The sequence below is a fragment of the Leptinotarsa decemlineata genome, unplaced genomic scaffold (assembly GCF_025532065.1).
Source record: "Leptinotarsa decemlineata unplaced genomic scaffold, Ldec_3_MD MMD2_tig00000010_RagTag_RagTag, whole genome shotgun sequence".
Classification (NCBI taxonomy): Eukaryota; Metazoa; Arthropoda; class Insecta; order Coleoptera; family Chrysomelidae; genus Leptinotarsa; species Leptinotarsa decemlineata.
The window spans coordinates 7,719,493-7,738,328 of NW_027412538.1; the positions used below are offsets into that span (position 1 = coordinate 7,719,493).

At 34.6% G+C, this 18,836-nt stretch overlaps 2 protein-coding genes across 2 annotated transcripts in view; one reads left to right on the forward strand and one right to left on the reverse strand.

The window, feature by feature from the left end:
- raptor (regulatory associated protein of MTOR complex 1) overlaps positions 1 to 17,319 on the forward strand; it is a 39,924-nt gene extending 22,605 nt beyond the window's left edge. Inside the window, exons 13-20 of the mRNA XM_074171338.1 lie at positions 20 to 165; positions 215 to 424; positions 3,542 to 3,703; positions 5,020 to 5,255; positions 8,547 to 8,660; positions 9,178 to 9,460; positions 10,050 to 10,172; positions 12,586 to 17,319. Of these exons, the coding sequence (XP_074027439.1) occupies positions 20 to 165; positions 215 to 424; positions 3,542 to 3,703; positions 5,020 to 5,255; positions 8,547 to 8,660; positions 9,178 to 9,460; positions 10,050 to 10,172; positions 12,586 to 12,781 (1,470 nt within the window). The 3' untranslated portion in view covers positions 12,782 to 17,319. The remainder of the gene's footprint in view (positions 1 to 19; positions 166 to 214; positions 425 to 3,541; positions 3,704 to 5,019; positions 5,256 to 8,546; positions 8,661 to 9,177; positions 9,461 to 10,049; positions 10,173 to 12,585) is intronic.
- On the reverse strand, positions 15,889 to 18,032 carry sta (stubarista 40S ribosomal protein SA). Its single transcript, XM_023166808.2, has 4 exons — positions 17,878 to 18,032; positions 16,976 to 17,320; positions 16,513 to 16,739; positions 15,889 to 16,324 (listed from the first exon to the last, which is right to left on the reverse strand). Exons 2-4 carry the CDS (start codon positions 17,289 to 17,291, stop codon positions 15,950 to 15,952), a joined length of 918 nt encoding a protein of 305 aa, XP_023022576.1. The 5' UTR covers positions 17,292 to 17,320; positions 17,878 to 18,032; the 3' UTR covers positions 15,889 to 15,949.
- Positions 18,033 to 18,836: the final 804 nt, after the last annotated feature.

Below are 18,836 nucleotides of genomic sequence, written 5' to 3' on the forward strand. Positions count from 1 at the left end.
TGCTCAGAAAAATTTTCAGGAACATCGTGAATATGCTGATAACCTTTTGAGCAGCATGAATAATTCCAGTTTGAGTTTACCACCTAGTCCGAATAAGGGAAATTACTTTTCTGGCGAGAGTCCCCCCACTCTTCATCCGACTGGAGATTTACCAAAGTACACTAGGTTAGTTTTTACAGGATTTAAATACCATGGGTTATCATTTTTTTTCCAGATCTATTTTGGCTAACAGAAATAAAAAAATGCACAAAAATACTATGAATGAAAACAACCAAGATAAAATTCAATTTTGTCGTAAGCCTTTGGTTCGTACAAAGTTTGTGGAATGGTCTTCGAAGAGATTTGCGCTAACCAACAAAAAAGAAAAGTGTGTTGGAGACATCGAATCGTCCATTTTTCATGAAAGAAACTGGAGACAGACAAGGTATAGAATGAAATGTGCTTGATATATATATATATATATATATATATATATATATATATATATGATCTTCAGAGAATGCATAGTCACAGTATACTTATATACAGTAATCCCACTTTGGGTGATTTTTGGTTTGAATTTTCTACATGCAGACCCAGGAGTTGCAGTCTCTCAGGTCTGCGCAAACGACGAGTTCAAGACAGGCACGCAACCCTTCCATAGTTGTCGAATTTCATGGATTTCACCCAACCTACTATTTTTGTATGATTGAACACTACACAATTACTTTTTTATTTCAAGTCCTAAATAGTACTACATAATTCAAAAAGAATAGGCTCTTCGAATTCTTAAATCTTTAGTGATGAATTCGAATAGGAATAATTTTAATAATTAGCCCTTAATATAATCTAATCGGCAAACTCATCCGCCATCTTGAATTCCCAAATCAATAAATGAATATGCTATATTAGGCCCCAAAAATCACTACAAAGAAATTTAGCATGGATTCGTACCATGGTTCATGAATAACAAAACCCGCTCTTCATCTTTTCTTTTTTCTTGTTGAAATGAAAATATATTTTGTCATATCCGAATAAGAACATCTGCCGATCCCATGAATTTTTAAAATCTACTTGAAATATAGTTCATCATTGTCCAAATGATCTGGGTTACTTAAATATTACACAAATGCAAAATTGTCATTTGTACAATTTTCTCAGGTGCCCAACATGGTTTTCATCGACTGTATTTTTTTGAGCAGTTTATATGAATAGTTGTTATGTTGAGCAGTGTTTAGACGCTATGGTTGAGATTGTAGTAGAGAGAAATGTCATTAGTGTCAAATACGTCAGCATTGTAAAAACTGAAACTCCTGGACACTCCTGTATATAAGTATACTGTGGCAGAGTATTGTGAAAATAGAAAAATCATAAAACAAAGTTGCAAAGTCGTGTTAGGTACACCATTTATAACTTAGAATGGCTGGACCAATTTTCATGTTTTAGCTGAATAGCAGAATAACTTTTGAAACGTTTGAAAAATTAGTGAGAATTTGAAGATTGAACAATTTGACGACATTTGGTTTGTTTGTTGGATCATGCTTTTTTCTTCCACTTTGTGTCTGAAAGTTACTACTTTGTAAAGAATTAATTCTAAAATTATTTGCTATCTCCTGTTTTATTGGAAGATTCACACATTTTATTAGGTATATAGAAATGGTAAGAGTCAAAACCTTTCTTTCCCAAAAATTAGTCTTTCCTAAAAATATATCCCTTTCAATTTAATCTACTTTTAATTTGATAATATCCCTTAATGCATCAAAATGATGAAACATTAACGTTTTCAGTTTTTCGAACTAGTTAATTGTATTAGACCTGTTAACAGATTGAAATTAACATATATTGGTGCTTATATTTCACATAAATCCTATGATTTGCATTTTGCAACTAAGTTTTTTTAGTTTATATAATTGATTGCTATCGAATTTCTATAATTGTAAATATGTTGCTTTTAAACAAATGCTTGTTATACATCTGTATCTGTAGAGTAGGGAGGGTGAGTGTAAGCCCACGCACTTAGGCCACATGTGACCCATTGTACATCCTCCCAAGGAGTTGTCCTCCTAGGTCGTCGTCCATCCTGTCCTTTCCAGGAAGGTGGACAGGTCGCTGGGAGACATCTCCTTTATATCGGCAGGTGTAGGCCAAGACTCGCCGAACACAGACTCTCTTATTGACGATAACTCCGGGCACTCACACAGGACATGCCTGTGTGCCTTCCTGTTCACACATCCTGTATAGAGGTGTGTCCACTAGCCCCATATTATGTAGGTGTTTCCTTAGCTGACAGTGGCCAGTCAGAAATCCTACTGTAAGGAGTAGATTTTTCCTGGTCATCGCCAGATATTTCTTCGGCGCCAGCTTCCCAGGGTCGCCCAAGGTGATCCTGGCAAGATTACATCCTTTGATTTCATCCCATCTCTTTAAAGATTGAGCATGGGTGTAACATTTGACTAGTTCCGCAATTGTCGAAGTCATCAGGCCGTGGGTGCCACTTGGTCCTAAAATTCTTAGTCCAGCCGCTTCCTTGGTTAAAGAGTCGGCAATGCGATTACCTTTACTCCTTTCGTGCCCTTTAATCCACCTCAGGATAATGTTATTATCTACCGAGGCTTTGGCTAAATCTTGGTGGCACTCTAGTGCTAGCCCTGAAGTAACACGGTGTCTGTTCAAGGCTAATAGTGCTTGTCTGCTATCAGTGCAGATTGTTATGTTTTTGCCCGAAATTCTTTTCTTGGTTATTTCTTTTGTGGCGATTGAGATACCAGCCAGTTCTGTTTGGACCACGCTGGTATTTCTTCCCATTCCCCATTTGATCCTTAGGCTTAGTGATCTGGAGTACACTCCACATCCTGAACCTTCTTTGGTTTTTGAGCCATCTGTATAAATCCGTATTGCATTTGTAGCATCTGACTCTGTGTTCTGCTTAATTTGTATTTTGTAGGGTTTATTAAACACAAACCTGGGTTCAATTGCATCACTTGTTGCCTGCAGCAGAGGTTGCGCAGTAAGCGCTTCCCGCCACAGGCCCAGCCTCAATCGACCCATTCCTACTTCTAGGTTTACACCAGCCGTGTGCAATCGTAACATGGCCATTAACGCAACCTCCTTAACGAACAGATCCAGAGGGGTCAGACCCGTGATTACTTCCATTGCCGCGGTTGGTGTTGTTATACATTTTATAAGGCTATTATATGCTCGATTTTCCTTGGCAAAATTTAGAAAACCATCGATGTACACACATTTTAACTAATTCAACTTGATGCAAGCTCTTTGTATAATATGTATGAAGTAAATCAGAACAGCTAAATGAAAGACTAATGTAGTGTCTGATAAATTTACTAGTTGATACCATAAAACCTCCCACATAAAAATAAAGATTGGACCATGTTATTATACCACGCCGCCCATGCCATACAAAGAAACTGCCGACGTTCGGTAACTATTTAGTATTTATGCCATTTGAAATAACTTCGTATGTACTATAACCTTTGTTAAATACATACCTCAATCCAGAATCAAATATTCACAAATACCAGTATTAATTCAGTGTTTATTACAGAAATACTAACATAAGATTAGAAGCAGATGAGGAACATAGAAGAGCTTCAGTTTACAAAATAGATTCGCAAATGTTTCAAATTAGGACTGCAGTACCTCCAAGTTTATTACAGCTCCATCCATTTGATCAACAAATAGCTGTTTCTGGAAATGACAGTTTTGCGTAAGTTTATTTGTTATATTTATACAGGGTCTTCTAACAAGGACTTCCGAAATTTGACAACTTTTACGGCCATCTTGTTGAAGCTGCGTGTATCAAATTAGTTGTCATTTATTTAGTCTGTTTTGCCAAATCGCCATTATATAGCTTTAAACAACACGTGCAAACAATAAAATTGTTTTATCAAAATTGGTGTTCTGTTCGGGCAACATACTGCCTGAACTGTCAACCATAAAATGGTCGACATAATCATCCTATGAGAGAACTATTCGCAATGTGGTGGAATAATTTGAGTCCAAAATTCAACCGACCCATGAACTGAAGATAAAGGACAATAGACAACGACGTATGTTCGTTGAATGGGCTCTGGTGCAATTGACAACTAACCCTACTTTTCATCGAAAAATAATTTCCAGGGATGAGGCTCATTTCTGGATGAATGGGTATGTGAACAAACAAAACTGGAGCAATACCATTGTTCAATTTAAAGATATGAAGCGCATGTTTAATTGCTCGACTAATAATCAGATATATGAAAAAAAATCTGTCTGTCTGTTTAAAAGCTGTTTTTCCGTTAACCAGCTGTCGCACCCCCTATGAACGACAACCCTCAGAAGTCGAAACTTGTGCGAGCTAAGGATTAACGAGGTATTACCTTTTAACGTGTGATTCCTAACACGGGTTAGACGATAGCAAGTGAAAATCGATCGCTCAGACTAGGGCTTGAACCACCGACCAACACGGCAGTCAATTCGAGTGAGTGAACAAAGCACCCCCGTCGAACCGCCTGGCTATCGACCCGTTGAATTATGTATTAAGATGTATGAATGTATTTCATATTGGAAAATCAATTGTAAAAAACCATTTTATGTAATAATTTTCTATATTTTTTTGTGTTCTTTCGCATTGGGGATTTTTGGAGATTGCAGGTATTTTTGTTTTTACTTACATTCGTACTATTTCTGCTAATAATAATAATAATAATAATATATTATCATTTGAATGTACAAATGTTACATAAATTAATCAAAACGTCAATATTTCAGTTACATCATTATATTGAGCTATGACATGTCAACAATACAAATTTACATATACATGTATATATAAAAAACATAGAAAATTATTTAAGATTTCTCTCGTTTTCTGAGAAAACTGGTCAATTCAAATTATTTGTATCTCTCTTCAAGGGTGAATCTAACTATTATAACTTGTGATATTCGTGAATTGAATAAAATAAGTATTCATCTTTGAATCAGACTCACTTGTAGTTTAATTTTCCATCATACCTCCATTATTATTATTATTAATGTTTTCAGAATATTTGATTGGGGAACAGGAGCAAAGATCATGTCTGGACAAAATAAATCGTCAAGAATGATCAATACCAAAGTAACTGCTTTGGAATGGATAAATAGTCATGATATATCTATGTTGATGGTAGCTTCAGATGATGGTGGGGTTAAGTTGTGGCGTCCGAATGTAGGATCAAGTCGTGAACCCACACTTATAACAGCTTGGCAAGCTTTCAACGAACCTAAATCCAAGTTTTCAGGTAAATGTAGTTATCTTGTAATTGTTGTTCATTGTTTTTTCGAATATAAACGCACACAGATTCTTTTAGTGTTGCAATGAATAGTGAAGGGATATTTTAAAAAAGACTCTTGGACTTCAAAGTTTTTATTGACTGGTACTTTTACTGAAAAAAAAAATATTAATGGAAAACTTCACCCTGATAAGTTAATGCATAAACTCAATATTCTTTAAAGAAAAATATTGAGTTTATGCAAATTAGATGGTATGTAAGGTAGATACCAAGATATTTGAACTGATTTTTCATGGGTATGATTTGGTTAATAAAAAACATGGGATTATTAGAAATAACATTTCACTTTCCATTATTTGTTTCACTGTTTCTTACAGAAACTTGAAAATTATATTTTTTCATCCATGTAGCAATGTAACTGAGTGTACTTAGGATGCACTGTTTGGAACCTTTGGTGTAGTAATGAATATTACTGGAGTTCTTTCCCCACACCAAATCGTTATTTTTAACACCTCGACACGTGCTTCGATCACCAAGTGATCATCTTCAAAAGGAAGATCAAACTGGAAACTTCCCTAATCTAACGCTATTTATGCTATACAGGTATACCAACCTGAATTAATTTTACAATTTGCCTTATCTATTATTTTACAGTGTGTCCTTATGTAATGTTTAAATGTTATAGCTATATATAAAACAATTTTCAGCTATGTAAAAATTAATTTCACAATATTGCCTATCTAATTTTATTTTTACAATGTGTCCTTATGTAGTAATGCGAAATTGTCCAGGAACCCGTTACCAAAGATGATTGCCAAAGTAAAAGACGTCCTCAAGAAATGTGACAACATACTTACCCCTCAACTGAAACGGAAGCTACAAATTTCCAACCCAACGGTGTCGAAACTGTATTGCTTCCCAAAATCCACAAACCGGAAAATCAATGCGCCCCATCGTGTCAGCTATTGGAGCTCCTACCTACCAAATAGCAAAGTGGCTCACTAGGGAATTTGAAGCCTTGTCTATTGCGGAACCAGGTTTTAGTATAAAAAACTCTTTGGAGTTTATACAACATACAAAAAACATGGTTCTGCAAGAAGGTGAGATTTTAGTTTATTTTGATGTTAGTTCCTCATTTCCTAGCGTCCCAATTCCACAGACCTTGCAATACCTCAGGGAATTACTAGAGAAAAATAATTTCGATAATTACAAAATCGATGAATTTGTTTTTCTTACTAATGTGTGTATGAAACAAAATCGGATCCAGGTAGAAGGTTGCTTTTATGAACAACAGGAAGGAACAGCCATGGAAAACCCCTTGTCCCCCTATCTGGCAGACCTGTTCATGAGCAGATTCTAAATGGAAACGAAAGAAAAGTCAAAATCAAAGTATTTTCCTAGGATTTGGCTAACAAGAAGGCTAAGAAACAAGCAAGTACAGGTATATTCCTAACAGTTCACATCACTGTGGACAGCACAAACGTGCTGGGTGTTATTTTTTAGTGCATCTTTTGACTTTCCCTATAACACATGATAGGTTCACAAAAGAAAAACGTACAATACAGGAAATAGCAGCCACTAACGGTTTCTCGAGGGGTATTGTAGATGACATAATAAGAAAGAAGAAGTTTAGAAGAATGAATGAAATATCGACGTTCAGAAAGGACAAAAACCAAGATAAATACATTTCAGTTCCATACCACCAATATACGAAAAACTTTGGAAATATTTTCAAGGAACTAGGTAGAAGGTGGTTTTCAAAAAAGTCATACACTACAGTCTTTTGGGAAGTCCAAAGGACTAAGTCGAGAAAACGGAAAAGTCTGGAGTTTACGAAATTGAATGTAAGGACTGCGATGCAAAATATTATGGACCGACAAAAAGATCTATTAAAGGTAAAATACAAGGAATACATAGCACACTTAAAATATGGAAGACCTGAAAAATCAGCAGTCGCCCATCATATTTTGCAACAAAATCATTCCATAGACTTCAGTTCATTAAGATTAGTTAGAACAACAGGCATCTAGATGCCTATGAGAGTGTAGAAATAAGTAAACATAATAATATTATGAATAACTATGACGGACAAATACCAAATATCATACTATATAGCTTGTTAAAATAATATTGTTGGATTTACTTATTACTACATAAGGACACATTGTAAAAATAAGTTTAGATAGGCAATATTGTGAAATTAATTTTTATATAGCTGAAAATTGTTTTATGTATAGCTATAACATGTAAACATTACATAAGGACATATTGTAAAATAATAGATAAGGCAAATTGTAAAATTAATTTAGGTTGGTATACCTGTATAGCATAAATAGCGTTAGCTTAGGGAAGTTTCCAGTTTAATCTTCCTCTTGAAGATGATCACTTGGTGACCGAAACACGTGTCGAGATGTTAAAATAACGATTTGGTGTTGGGAAAAAAAAACTCCAGTAATATTCGTAACTGAGCCTGTCGTTCATAAGATTACCCATTCTACTGTTGTAAAAATCTTTTATAAGGATTGTAAGGTCATCTGCATACGTCAAAAGGGTAATATTTTATGGAATTATTTCATGGAGTTTTAAAAAGAAGAGGACTCACCGGAGAGCCCCTACGGTAGGCCCAAGAAAATTTATTTAGGTCCTATAATAAAATTTTTGTTATCCTCAATAAAAATTTGCCTATTGGTGCGAAGTTATATAATAAGGTTGGGAAATTCCGAAGGTACGTTCATTTTACATAGATATTCATATAAAATGGAAATGTTGACATGGTCTTGCAAAAATACTTCAAGAATTTGTTCTTTGTTACTGAAACTATAGTTATTATATCTAGTTCGCATGTCCCTGAAATATACACCTTGTGTGGTCATCCACACGGTAAAATAAAATTTGGAAAGGCTTACTTTGATATCAGAATACAGGCTTTGCTCGCTTGATGTAATTGACAACTTCATTGTAATCGGACGGTCAAAATGCAGACAAAGTTTGCATATATACTGGCAAAAAATTTAATAATTAAATCGGGTTACCGAATGGCAATATACTTTGGATTTTATGTGACCTGCACAATACTCTAAAACAGATTGTGTAGGTGGTCACTCTTTTAATTTCTATGAGGTCCTAACACTGGACAGCAAAATTTACGAGGATATTCGCACAAATTCAAAATCCGCCTTGAGTCAGAGGACAAATAGTTTTCCGGAAAGCATTTGCTAAATTTTATAGCGTGGAATGGATGCATGTTTGAATATCATACAGAATAATGAAATACTGAAAACATCATTAATTTCTTTTAAGGTATTGTGATGACATGGGAACAATGGACTCAGACTCTAATAACAGCCGGTGATTCTCGACTGGTACGATTTTGGGATGCTGAACGTGAATTGATAGCCTTTGATTTACATACTGGTGAGTATGTTTGACATTGATCTTCGGTGACAGACAACAATACTGTCGGATAAAAGAGCATGGAGAAAATGATTACTCATTAAATAAACGATACGTTTGCAATATTATTTCCAATCTTGTTGAAGCCACTGTTGAAATAACACAAACTCAAACATTCGTCTGTTAATTTCTGCTTTTCATATGCAGGAAGTAATTTGCAACGGATTTTCCAAATGGAATACGTTGCATAGGTGCCTGATGGTTTTACTTCAGCTCTCTGCGCAGCATTAGCTGGGTTAGTTGTTGTCTTTCCGTCGGGTATCTGCCACACTTACCTACAAAATCATAGTTCCACATGAGAGGCAAGGGGTAAGGTGTTTTTCACCTGAACTTTGGACATGTAATGCAACTCTCCAGAATGTCATCATGATTCTGACTCCTTACCCGTAGTGTGTGTTTGTGGAGTTGTTTCTGGAGTAGTCATCCTTCTGAATCAATATATATTATATAGAAATAAAGTTATATTCATGTCTTACAGGAACAGACAGTCCAGTGACTTGCATCGACTCGACGTTTTCTAGTGTGTGCCAAGAAAACTTCAAAAACTATCGACAAATGGATGACGATGATGGATATCTTGTTGATAAACAAAACTATCATAGCACAAAACTTGGATTGTGTGCCGTGGGTTGTGGTGATGGTTCTGTTCGATTATTTGACCGAAGATGTAGTCCTAGTGAAGCGAGAGTTAGAGTTTGGATGGAACATATGGGAAGTGTTTTGACCATTCAACTAAGAGATAATCTGATTGTTAGTGGAAGGTAAATGTAAATACATACACATGGCTATTCAAAGATGAGTTTGCATTGATATCTCGTAAACGGTAAGAGATTAGATTGAATTGTGGCAAAGTTGTCTATTTTTGGGTAAAAAAGAGACCAAAATAGACTAGCACGTTTGGTTTCGGAAATATACGGGAAATATTGAATAGTTACAAATTGTAAAAAAACAAAAGCTTTCACGGCCGAAGTCACTATTCAGAGAACAAAATCCAGGTTAGTAGGTCGTGGTCGGTCATTTTTAAGACTTCGACATATAACTTTCGTACTCGCAGTTAACGCTTATACCACTGATGGTGTCTAGCAGTAGCAGATAAAACGTTTATTACCATTCCATTTGACCATAGCTCACTAGCTTGGATTTTGTTCTCTTCTATAATTTCATCATTCAATATTTGGCCAGTTAGCTATGAGAATATGTTAATAGAAGTTTTATTGAAAATGCCCAGATATTTCTTCAATTTCTCTTTGTCTCTCGGTAACCAATGTAACTAGTTATTGAATATTCATTTCATCACTCTTGGCACTTTAATGTTATTCGTTGTTGTGAAATAATTTTATATTTTTCCAGTACTGGAGGTGATGTTAAAATCTATGACGTTCGCAAAAATGATTCGGTACACAGCACACAAGCAATTCAAAATTTCGGAATGTCTTGTATGTCAGTTCACCGCATTGCAAGCACATATGCCTGGTAAGTGAAAAAACGGTTATATTCATTTTCCTTTTCACGGTATATTTCTGTTCACCCACAACTCACACCTCAACGGATTTGTGGAACTCGCACAAATATATATTATTTCTTCGATGAAAGGGAGCTCTTTTGTAGTAATTGATTTTTAAATTGTACTGCGTAAATATCAGATCAAATCAAATCAAAATGTGCTTTATTACCCAAGAATTGAACATCTTATTAACAAAGTCTAGTAAAGTAAAACGTGTATATGGGATATTCAATTAACAAATACAAGCTGTAAAATAATGCTTAGAGACGAGAGCAGCGTATATGGACAGTACACCTGGTATAAAAATGGATCGAAGGACTATACACATCTGTCTTTCAGGCGGAAGTGTATGCTATCTTGCAGTGTGCAAGGCTTATTGAATTGAGACCTCAAAGAAATGAGCGGATCAATATTTTAACAGACAGCAAGAGCGCACTAGGGGCTCTGACAAACCCGAAGGTGACATCAAAACTGGTCTGGGAATGCCATGAAGAACTGAATGAACTTGCAAACAGGAACAAATTAACTTTGTACTGGGTGCCAGGGCATTCAGGAATCATAGGTAATGATAAAGCTGATGAATGCGCTAGATGTGGATCATCAGCTTCATATATAGGTCCTGAACCAGCTCTGGAGGTTCCAAAATCATTGGTATGAAACCAGATTAAGACATGGACCAATAAGAAGCACACACAGAGTACTGGACAAAAGTACCTGGCAACAAACACAATAACCCCTTCATTAGGGAACCGTCCGAGAAAAGAACCGAAGAACTACTTCAATATAGTAGGGATTGGCTCAGAATAATTACAGGGTTACAAACCGGTCATTGTCCGCTTAGGGGACACCTGAATAAAATGGGGCTGTACAACGGAGACCTCAGCTGCAGATTATGCAACGAAGGAATAGAAACAGCTCTACACGTCTTATTCGAATGTGAGGCACTGAATCACAGGAGGCAGGCAATATATGGACGTACGAAATTACGTCCAGAAGAATATGACGAACATCCAACACGAAACCTGTACAAACTAGTACAGGGAACAAGACTAATGGAATGGGTGTCATGAGAAGATGGGAGAATAAACGCAATAAGCCCAAGAGGCTGCAGTGTTTTCTGGAGACTTGGACTAAATGGACAAGTCAGACAGCTCCCAAGGTACCAAAAAAAAAAAACTCTCACTGCTTGGCATCCTGCTGCTAGTCTTTTACATAAGTAGTCGACATGGGAATCAAATTTTAGATTTTCATCAATGTAGAGCCCTAAAAATTTGTTTTTCTCCAACCTTTCAATTTTACTTTTTCCAAGTGTACTTCCCCTATGTCACATCTAAACGTGACCACATTTGTTTTGTCGATGTTGATTGAGAAAAGATTGGAATTGAAGGCCTTGAATAGGTCACAAAACATGGCCGCCGCAGATTCAGTTTTATTAAGATTGGTGTACAGGTTTTCCAGGAGTGAAATTATAGCGTCTTGTGTACCTTTTGAAGAGTGAAACCCAAACTGGAATAAAATTATATTGTTTTTCTCGAGGAAGGATATTACTCTTTATTTTACCAGTTTTTCTATAACTTTAGACAAGGCAAGTAGCAAAGCAATTGGACTAAAATTAGCTGAATTGTCAAGATCGCCTCCTTCATGTAAAGGAATGATTGTGTCAATTTTCAGATACTATGGGAACATACCTTTGGAGAATGAGAAATTCATCTGAGTTCAGATTTGGCTATATAACTTAAAAAAAGGTCTATCTGTGTATCAAACGAGGGACATGTTGTTTACAAATATACTGACACAATTGAAAAGAATATAAACTTTCACGGCCGGAGATGTATGAATCGAAGCTATTTTCGGGGTTTTTTGTCCGTGGTTTGCAAATTTTTATACCTGACATTTCGTCTGCTACTGCGGTATACATTACGTCAGGCATAACAGTTATTCCGCTGTCAAACCTTTTTTTTTACTAATGCGGTAGTAGACATTACTTGCGGTAGACATTACAGGAGTAGTCTATTACTGCGGTGAATAAGTGGGAAAACGGAAAATAGTTTTGTCAGCGGAATAAATTTCGAGGAATGCGTATTAGAAAAAAAAAAGTTTCGGAAAATTTCAAGAATTTTTCCCTGGCTATTTGAGGGTGTTATCAAATTTGATCTTGACTATTATTGTCATATCCAGCTCAAAATGATTTTTTAAACAGAGTCTCGCGGATTGGAAAAGAGTGGAAAAATGAAAGGTCAAAAATGTAAACCTAGTACGTTTTTTTATATAATAATAGTCTTTATTAATCCCAAGAAACAAGAATGTTTATAACAAATTGAAAATGTTATTCCTTAGATTTCAAAATGTAGATCCATTTCTAAAACCTTTTTACAATTTCAGCGGTTCCATGAATCAGTTCATCAATATCTACTCATTAAAGGGCAATTTGATCAACACAATACGCATTTATGAAGGATTCATGGGTCACAGGATAGGTCCGGTAACCTGTTTGAATTATCATCCATACAAAATTGCTTTAGCGGCAGGAACTTCTGATTGTTGTATCAATGTTTATACTCTCGAAGGAAAGAGGTGACGGGATTCACAGCCCTAGACCTTATTTTGGGGCCTTTGGGGTTCCTAACAACACCGCCGACCTTAGACAAGTGTTTGTAAGTTCTTCCTCAATAGTTTGAATAATTATCTCATCAATATTTCTTACGGCGAAAAAGAGTTTTATGTTGTTGATGATACTGTTCTTGACATATTTTAGGTTTTATGAACTGGTTAACTGGAAAGGGAAAATAATTAGAAGGTTCAGAAAGTGTTATTTAGATGTCTAGTACAGTTGAGAAATAATTATTTTCACAGTTTTAGTGTGTAACAATTTGTTCATGTCAGATAACCAGAAATGCAATAATCTTCTCAACAGGTGTTTCAACAACCAAGTTGGCATCTTCAGTTTTCTTCATCTCCTGAAGAGGCCAACTTGGTTGGTGAAATAAATGTTGAGAAAAGTTTGCATTCCTGGTGACTAGGAGAAGTGATTATTTTACACCAGAGCTTCCAGTTTCAACTTTCATCAGATAATGCTAACTTAAAAGCTAGTTTGAGAGCACTTGCCAATCGCCTCTTGGAAAAAGATTACTTGTGAATTGGATTTTATTTTATATTTTCTAACATTTACATCACAGGCTATTTTTTGTCAATTAGTAATGGATTTAGTGAGCCCAATTACTATAAATAACATTTGATTGAGAATGGCAAAATTATTTTAATTTCATATCCCTCTGAAAATGTTTTTTTTTGTCAATTCGTAATGGATTTAGTGAGCCCAATTACTACAAATAACATTTGATTGAGAATGGCAAAATTATTTGAATTTCATATACCTCTGAAAATGTTGAAAATTGAGAACGGCTGAAAATATTTTGAAAAAGTTATTCAATTCATGATTTATCAAAACATTACCGTTTGTAGGACTGGTAATCATATTTCCCAAGGAGTATTACATTTATAATATAACTGTCTCATTACTTATGCTATTATTAACCTGTAATAGGAGAGCCTTCATCTTTTAGAAAAAAAATCAAAAAATCAACTAGTTTGGAAGAATGTCAATAGTCCCCATTCATATGAGTTCACCAAGGAATGTAATATATTGATTTAAAACACTCTTCTGTTTTCAAATGCTGTAGATTGCAGGGAGGTGAAAGCAGTTTTTTTGAATAATTTATTTTTCTATGATAAATACATGTAACTGATTTGAGTTTTTCATCTCGTTTTGTTTGCATCTTTACCTTCAATGTCGTCTATCTTGCTCACTTGAGAGGACAAGTGAAATTTCTCTTTATGAGTATTCAAACCAAATTTGAGGATATATTGCCTATAAGAATTTCAGTTCAGAAAATAAGGCATTGTTTCCTCTCATGATAATTTATTCATTTGTGTCACATTTGCTAAATTTATGTAAATATTAGCCTCACCTCATCCTTATATACACAGCAATGTATCAAACATTCAACATCAGTAAGAAGCTTGCTGGTTATTTGATGGTAATAATCAATAACTAAGTATATAAAAAAATTCAGAGTTCTTAAATTCAACATAGAATTTCTGGTGGATTGCTTCAACCAATATAAACTCATTAATGTTTCCAATGGGTCAATATATGAATCCATAGGATCATTTGGTGGACTCATCAGTGTATTTAAGAACTGACTGTATATATATATATATATATATATATATATATATATATATATATATATATAATTGATTATTGGCCAAAATTTCATCAAGCTTCGACACATTTTTTCGATTGTTAGTCCTATCTGAAAACCATGTAAATATTTTATTAGAGTCGCCATCTATGTGTCAGTCTAGGGACTTTTAAAATGACTTACATGAAATAGGCAAAGTTCTTTATAATTTATTGATTGAGCATTGATTCTGACCAAAAATCGTAATCTATTTCGAAAGTAGTTTTACACAATTATCAACATATGCATATTTAAAATTCTATGCATATTGTTTTAATTTTTTCTGTTTTTGAGTTCATGTATCATTTATTTGATTATATGTTTCAGAATTCAATACTCATTCATATATTCTGTACACTATTCGTATTTATGGGATTCTGCATTTTTCGATGGCTTTGCATTATTTGAACTAATTTTCAGTAAATGCTAAAATGAATGAAATGTGAATATTTATGTACCTAAGATTAATTTGGTATAAGTGTAAATTATTTTCTATATTTAAATTGTTTTGTATACTTTTGTTGTCAATAAAAATTTGAAACATTGGTTTTTCATTACATTTCATTGTTGTCAATAAAATTATTCAGAAAAAACTTGACAAAAATTCAACCCATATTGTTGGATGTGTTTCACAAGTTGGACTCAAAAAGTGTCTATAATCTACGGTGAGTACAAATGTCAGAGTGGAATCTAGGATTTTTTTATTTTAGATGGGCGATTCATGATTAATAATCTGTTTTTCCGTTAACCAGCTGTCGCACCTCTACGAACGACAACCCTCAGAAGTCGAACATCGTGCGAGCTAATGATTAACGAGGTCTTACCTTTCAACGTGTAATTCCTAACACGGGTTGGACGATAGCAAGTGAAAATCGATCGTTCAGACTAGGACTTGAACCACCTGGCAAGAGAGATGCATCAGTTTCAATACTACTATAATGGTAAATTCACTATTGTCATTGCATGGTTATAATTGTCTTGGAAAGTATGTTTTGATAAACTATTTAATTGAACAAAAAAAAGTTTTGCTATCTGAAAATTCACTCTTGAAATATCTTACCTTATGGAAGCCATGAAAAATCAAATGGCGAATGTCAAATTATGCGTACGAAATGCTCTCCCAACTCTTTCCTATTGTAAAATTGGAAAGTCAATATAATTGTTCATTTTGAGCATTCATTCAGAAAAACTGGGTGCCTCAAGCATTCAATATGATTTTTCTCTCAATATCATAACGTTGTTATGTTGGATATACAAAATTACCAAAAATGACATTCTCTTCTTAACGTGAACAGCCTATATCTGCCAGAAGCAGATTTGGATCAACAAGCCATGTCTAACATATCCGCCATGCATTTATATGTAAGCATTGTGCTTACTACTTACTGTACTATATGTATGGATAACATCGCTTCCAAAGTGTTATAAATGAGAAAAAAAATTAGAAGAATTTTTTTATTGATACAAAATCATGTATCACACGTCATTATTTAAAAACAATTTTATTGCCAATCACTGGAACTTCCCCAGTTGGTAGCAACAGCGGGTTGTTGAGCAGTATTTGTAGCTGTCCACTGTTCTTGGACTTCTGCTGCCCAGTCGTCCGTACCGCTAGCTGTATATGTAGGGGTTGCGCCAGGTACTACAGGAGCAACTGCTGGTACCTCAGCTGCCCAGTCAGCAGTTTCATTGGTATTCCAGTCAATATCTGGTGGATCCAGAGGAGCAGCAATTTCAGTGGGTTTAACAACTGCTGCAACAGCCTCTTTGGCAGCTTGTTCTTCCTTTTCTGCCTCTTCAGGTTCTCTGTAGAAGAATAGATCGACTACAACCTCCCACTTGGTATCGCGTTGAATAGTTCCTCGAAGACGCAGGACCTATAATAATATCGAATTTTTTAAAATTTGTTCATCGACATAAAAAGTAAAATGATTTTAAAATTAAAGTCAGGTGGAAAAATTATATAACATCACGAAAAAGTCATGAATATGGGAACAGTTACTCATCATGTTGTATTATTGAACTCAATGTTGAGTATGAAAACAAATTAAAAAAAATTACTTGCCTCACGAGCTAATAGCCACCAGAGAAGACCAATACTGTGTGGAGACTTGTTATTGCCAGGAATAGCAATGTCGACAAATCTCAAAGGAGAATCAGTATTGCACAAAGCAATGACTGGAATGTTGACATAAGAAGCTTCAGTAATCGGCTGATGATCAAAGGCTGGATCAGTAACAATCAATAAACGAGGTTCTCTGAATGCAGCTTGAATCTGATTTGTGAACGCACCTAAAAGAATGATAATATAAGTTTCACTATAAGCTTCTAGTTACCAATTGAACTGCTCACTCAATGAATCAGTAAACTACTATAATCACAAATCATAGGTTCCTTAGTAATTTCATCATAAAAAAATAGCAAATATAATGGACACTGATATACTCATAAGAAAATGGAAGGTATTTTCAAGTTTGTATCTGAAGGTAACTCCTACTGAATATTCACTATGTGAAAAAAATTCTTACCAGGAGTGAATCTTCCTGCTATGGGGGTAGCTCCAGTATGTGCAGCAAATTTGAGAACAGCACGTTGTCCATAAGGACGAGATGAAATGACGAACACTTCATCAGGGTGTTCTATAGCTACAATAGCTCGTGCCGCCAACAAGAGTTTTTCCCACGTTTTACGAAGATTAATAATGTGAATACCATCAGAGCGACGTTTATGGACATACTGTTCCATTTGGAAATCCACATTTGCAGTTCCAAGATGTGTTCCAGCCGCCAACATCTTGGTAACATCGTCCTCTTTGAGAGCAAGAACATCTACACCTCCCGACATCTTTACGTTTTGTTTGAGTTACGAAAAACCTAGAACAAAGATATACCTATACTTATAGAAAGATATCTGAAAACAGTGATTATTAGCAAGAAACTATTAAATTTTTTATAAAGAATATAAGTACACATGGATTGAACTGGAGAAAGTCTTTATTGCTACAAGCCATCAAAATCAAACGAATAAACTGTCCACAAATAGTTTTGTAAAAAAAAGTAATCACCTGCAAATTAAGGCGACACATGTTACAAACATACACAACAGAAACAATCTATGATGTGCATCTTCAACGTTAATTATTTCGATTTAAACTACATTGAATGATCAACAGACCTATTACAATTTCAATTACATACATTTTTTTCAAAGCTTCACTTTGAACAATTGATAATGAAACATGAAGCTGTAAAAATCGCAACATGATATTAGGTACATGGCGAGATGCAGAAAAATAAGAATGAGTATCGGTTGCCAAAATAAATATTGAGAAAAATGAAAAACATCTTGTTATTTAAAAGGTTCTAAAAAAATAATAAGAAAATGAAAAGAGATTACAACAATATTTGAAGATAACATTTAAAAAACTTACGTATGAAAATGCCACTGGGAGCAAAGACGGCCGATGACTAAAAGAACGATGAAGGAGAAAGACAAAATATTCTAATGACAAATCAGCAGGGTTGTTGCAATGTTGCCAAGCCGTATATTATCCATGGACCTATAAATACTAGTATTTCTTTGTCCATGATATTATCTAGTATAATCTTTAGACATATAGCCGGTTACGGTGTCTGTCCATAGCCAATGCGCTCAAAAAAAGAATGAAAACTAATGAATTTTAACATTCAAACAACAAAATGTTTCATTCGTTTGTTATTGTGACTGAATAATGAATGATTTGCAAAAGTTTGGTATACACTTGAATAGAAAGAGTCGACGAATCACGTTCTCTTTGGATTTCAAATGCTAGGAAATCATTTAATAATCAATAAAACCAACAATAAATGACAAAAGGTACATTTTGCTGCTTGACAGTTCAAATCACTGATTTTTATCATTCTCGCCTGAAAATTCCAGTCCAATGTTGCCAACATAGTCTTTCTCTGACATTTTCTGTATTACGAACCCTAGATAAACCAAACGTCAAAATATTAACATATGTTTTGTTGTAACTGGAGAGTAAAAAAAATATGTTAGATATACTTTACATACCTAGGTATGTTTTCACATCACAATGAAAAACGTCAATGGGGCACTAAACAGTTCCGGTCACAATTATGTCATTTAAGTAATGAAAATAATGAACTAGATAGGTTAAAAAAGATTCAGATTTATTTGGATAAATACCGAGAAAAGTGTTATTTCCATGTCATAATTGTAATGTGAACTATTGGTGTTCATTCCTAAACTTTTTTTTACATAATAGTGTTGGAAATGACAGAAACATTGAGTAATACAATATTTAAATTTAATACTCAACATACTTTTGCTATTTTATACTGAATTTTAACTAACCTAACTATCTCGTAGAACTTTGTGGACATACTA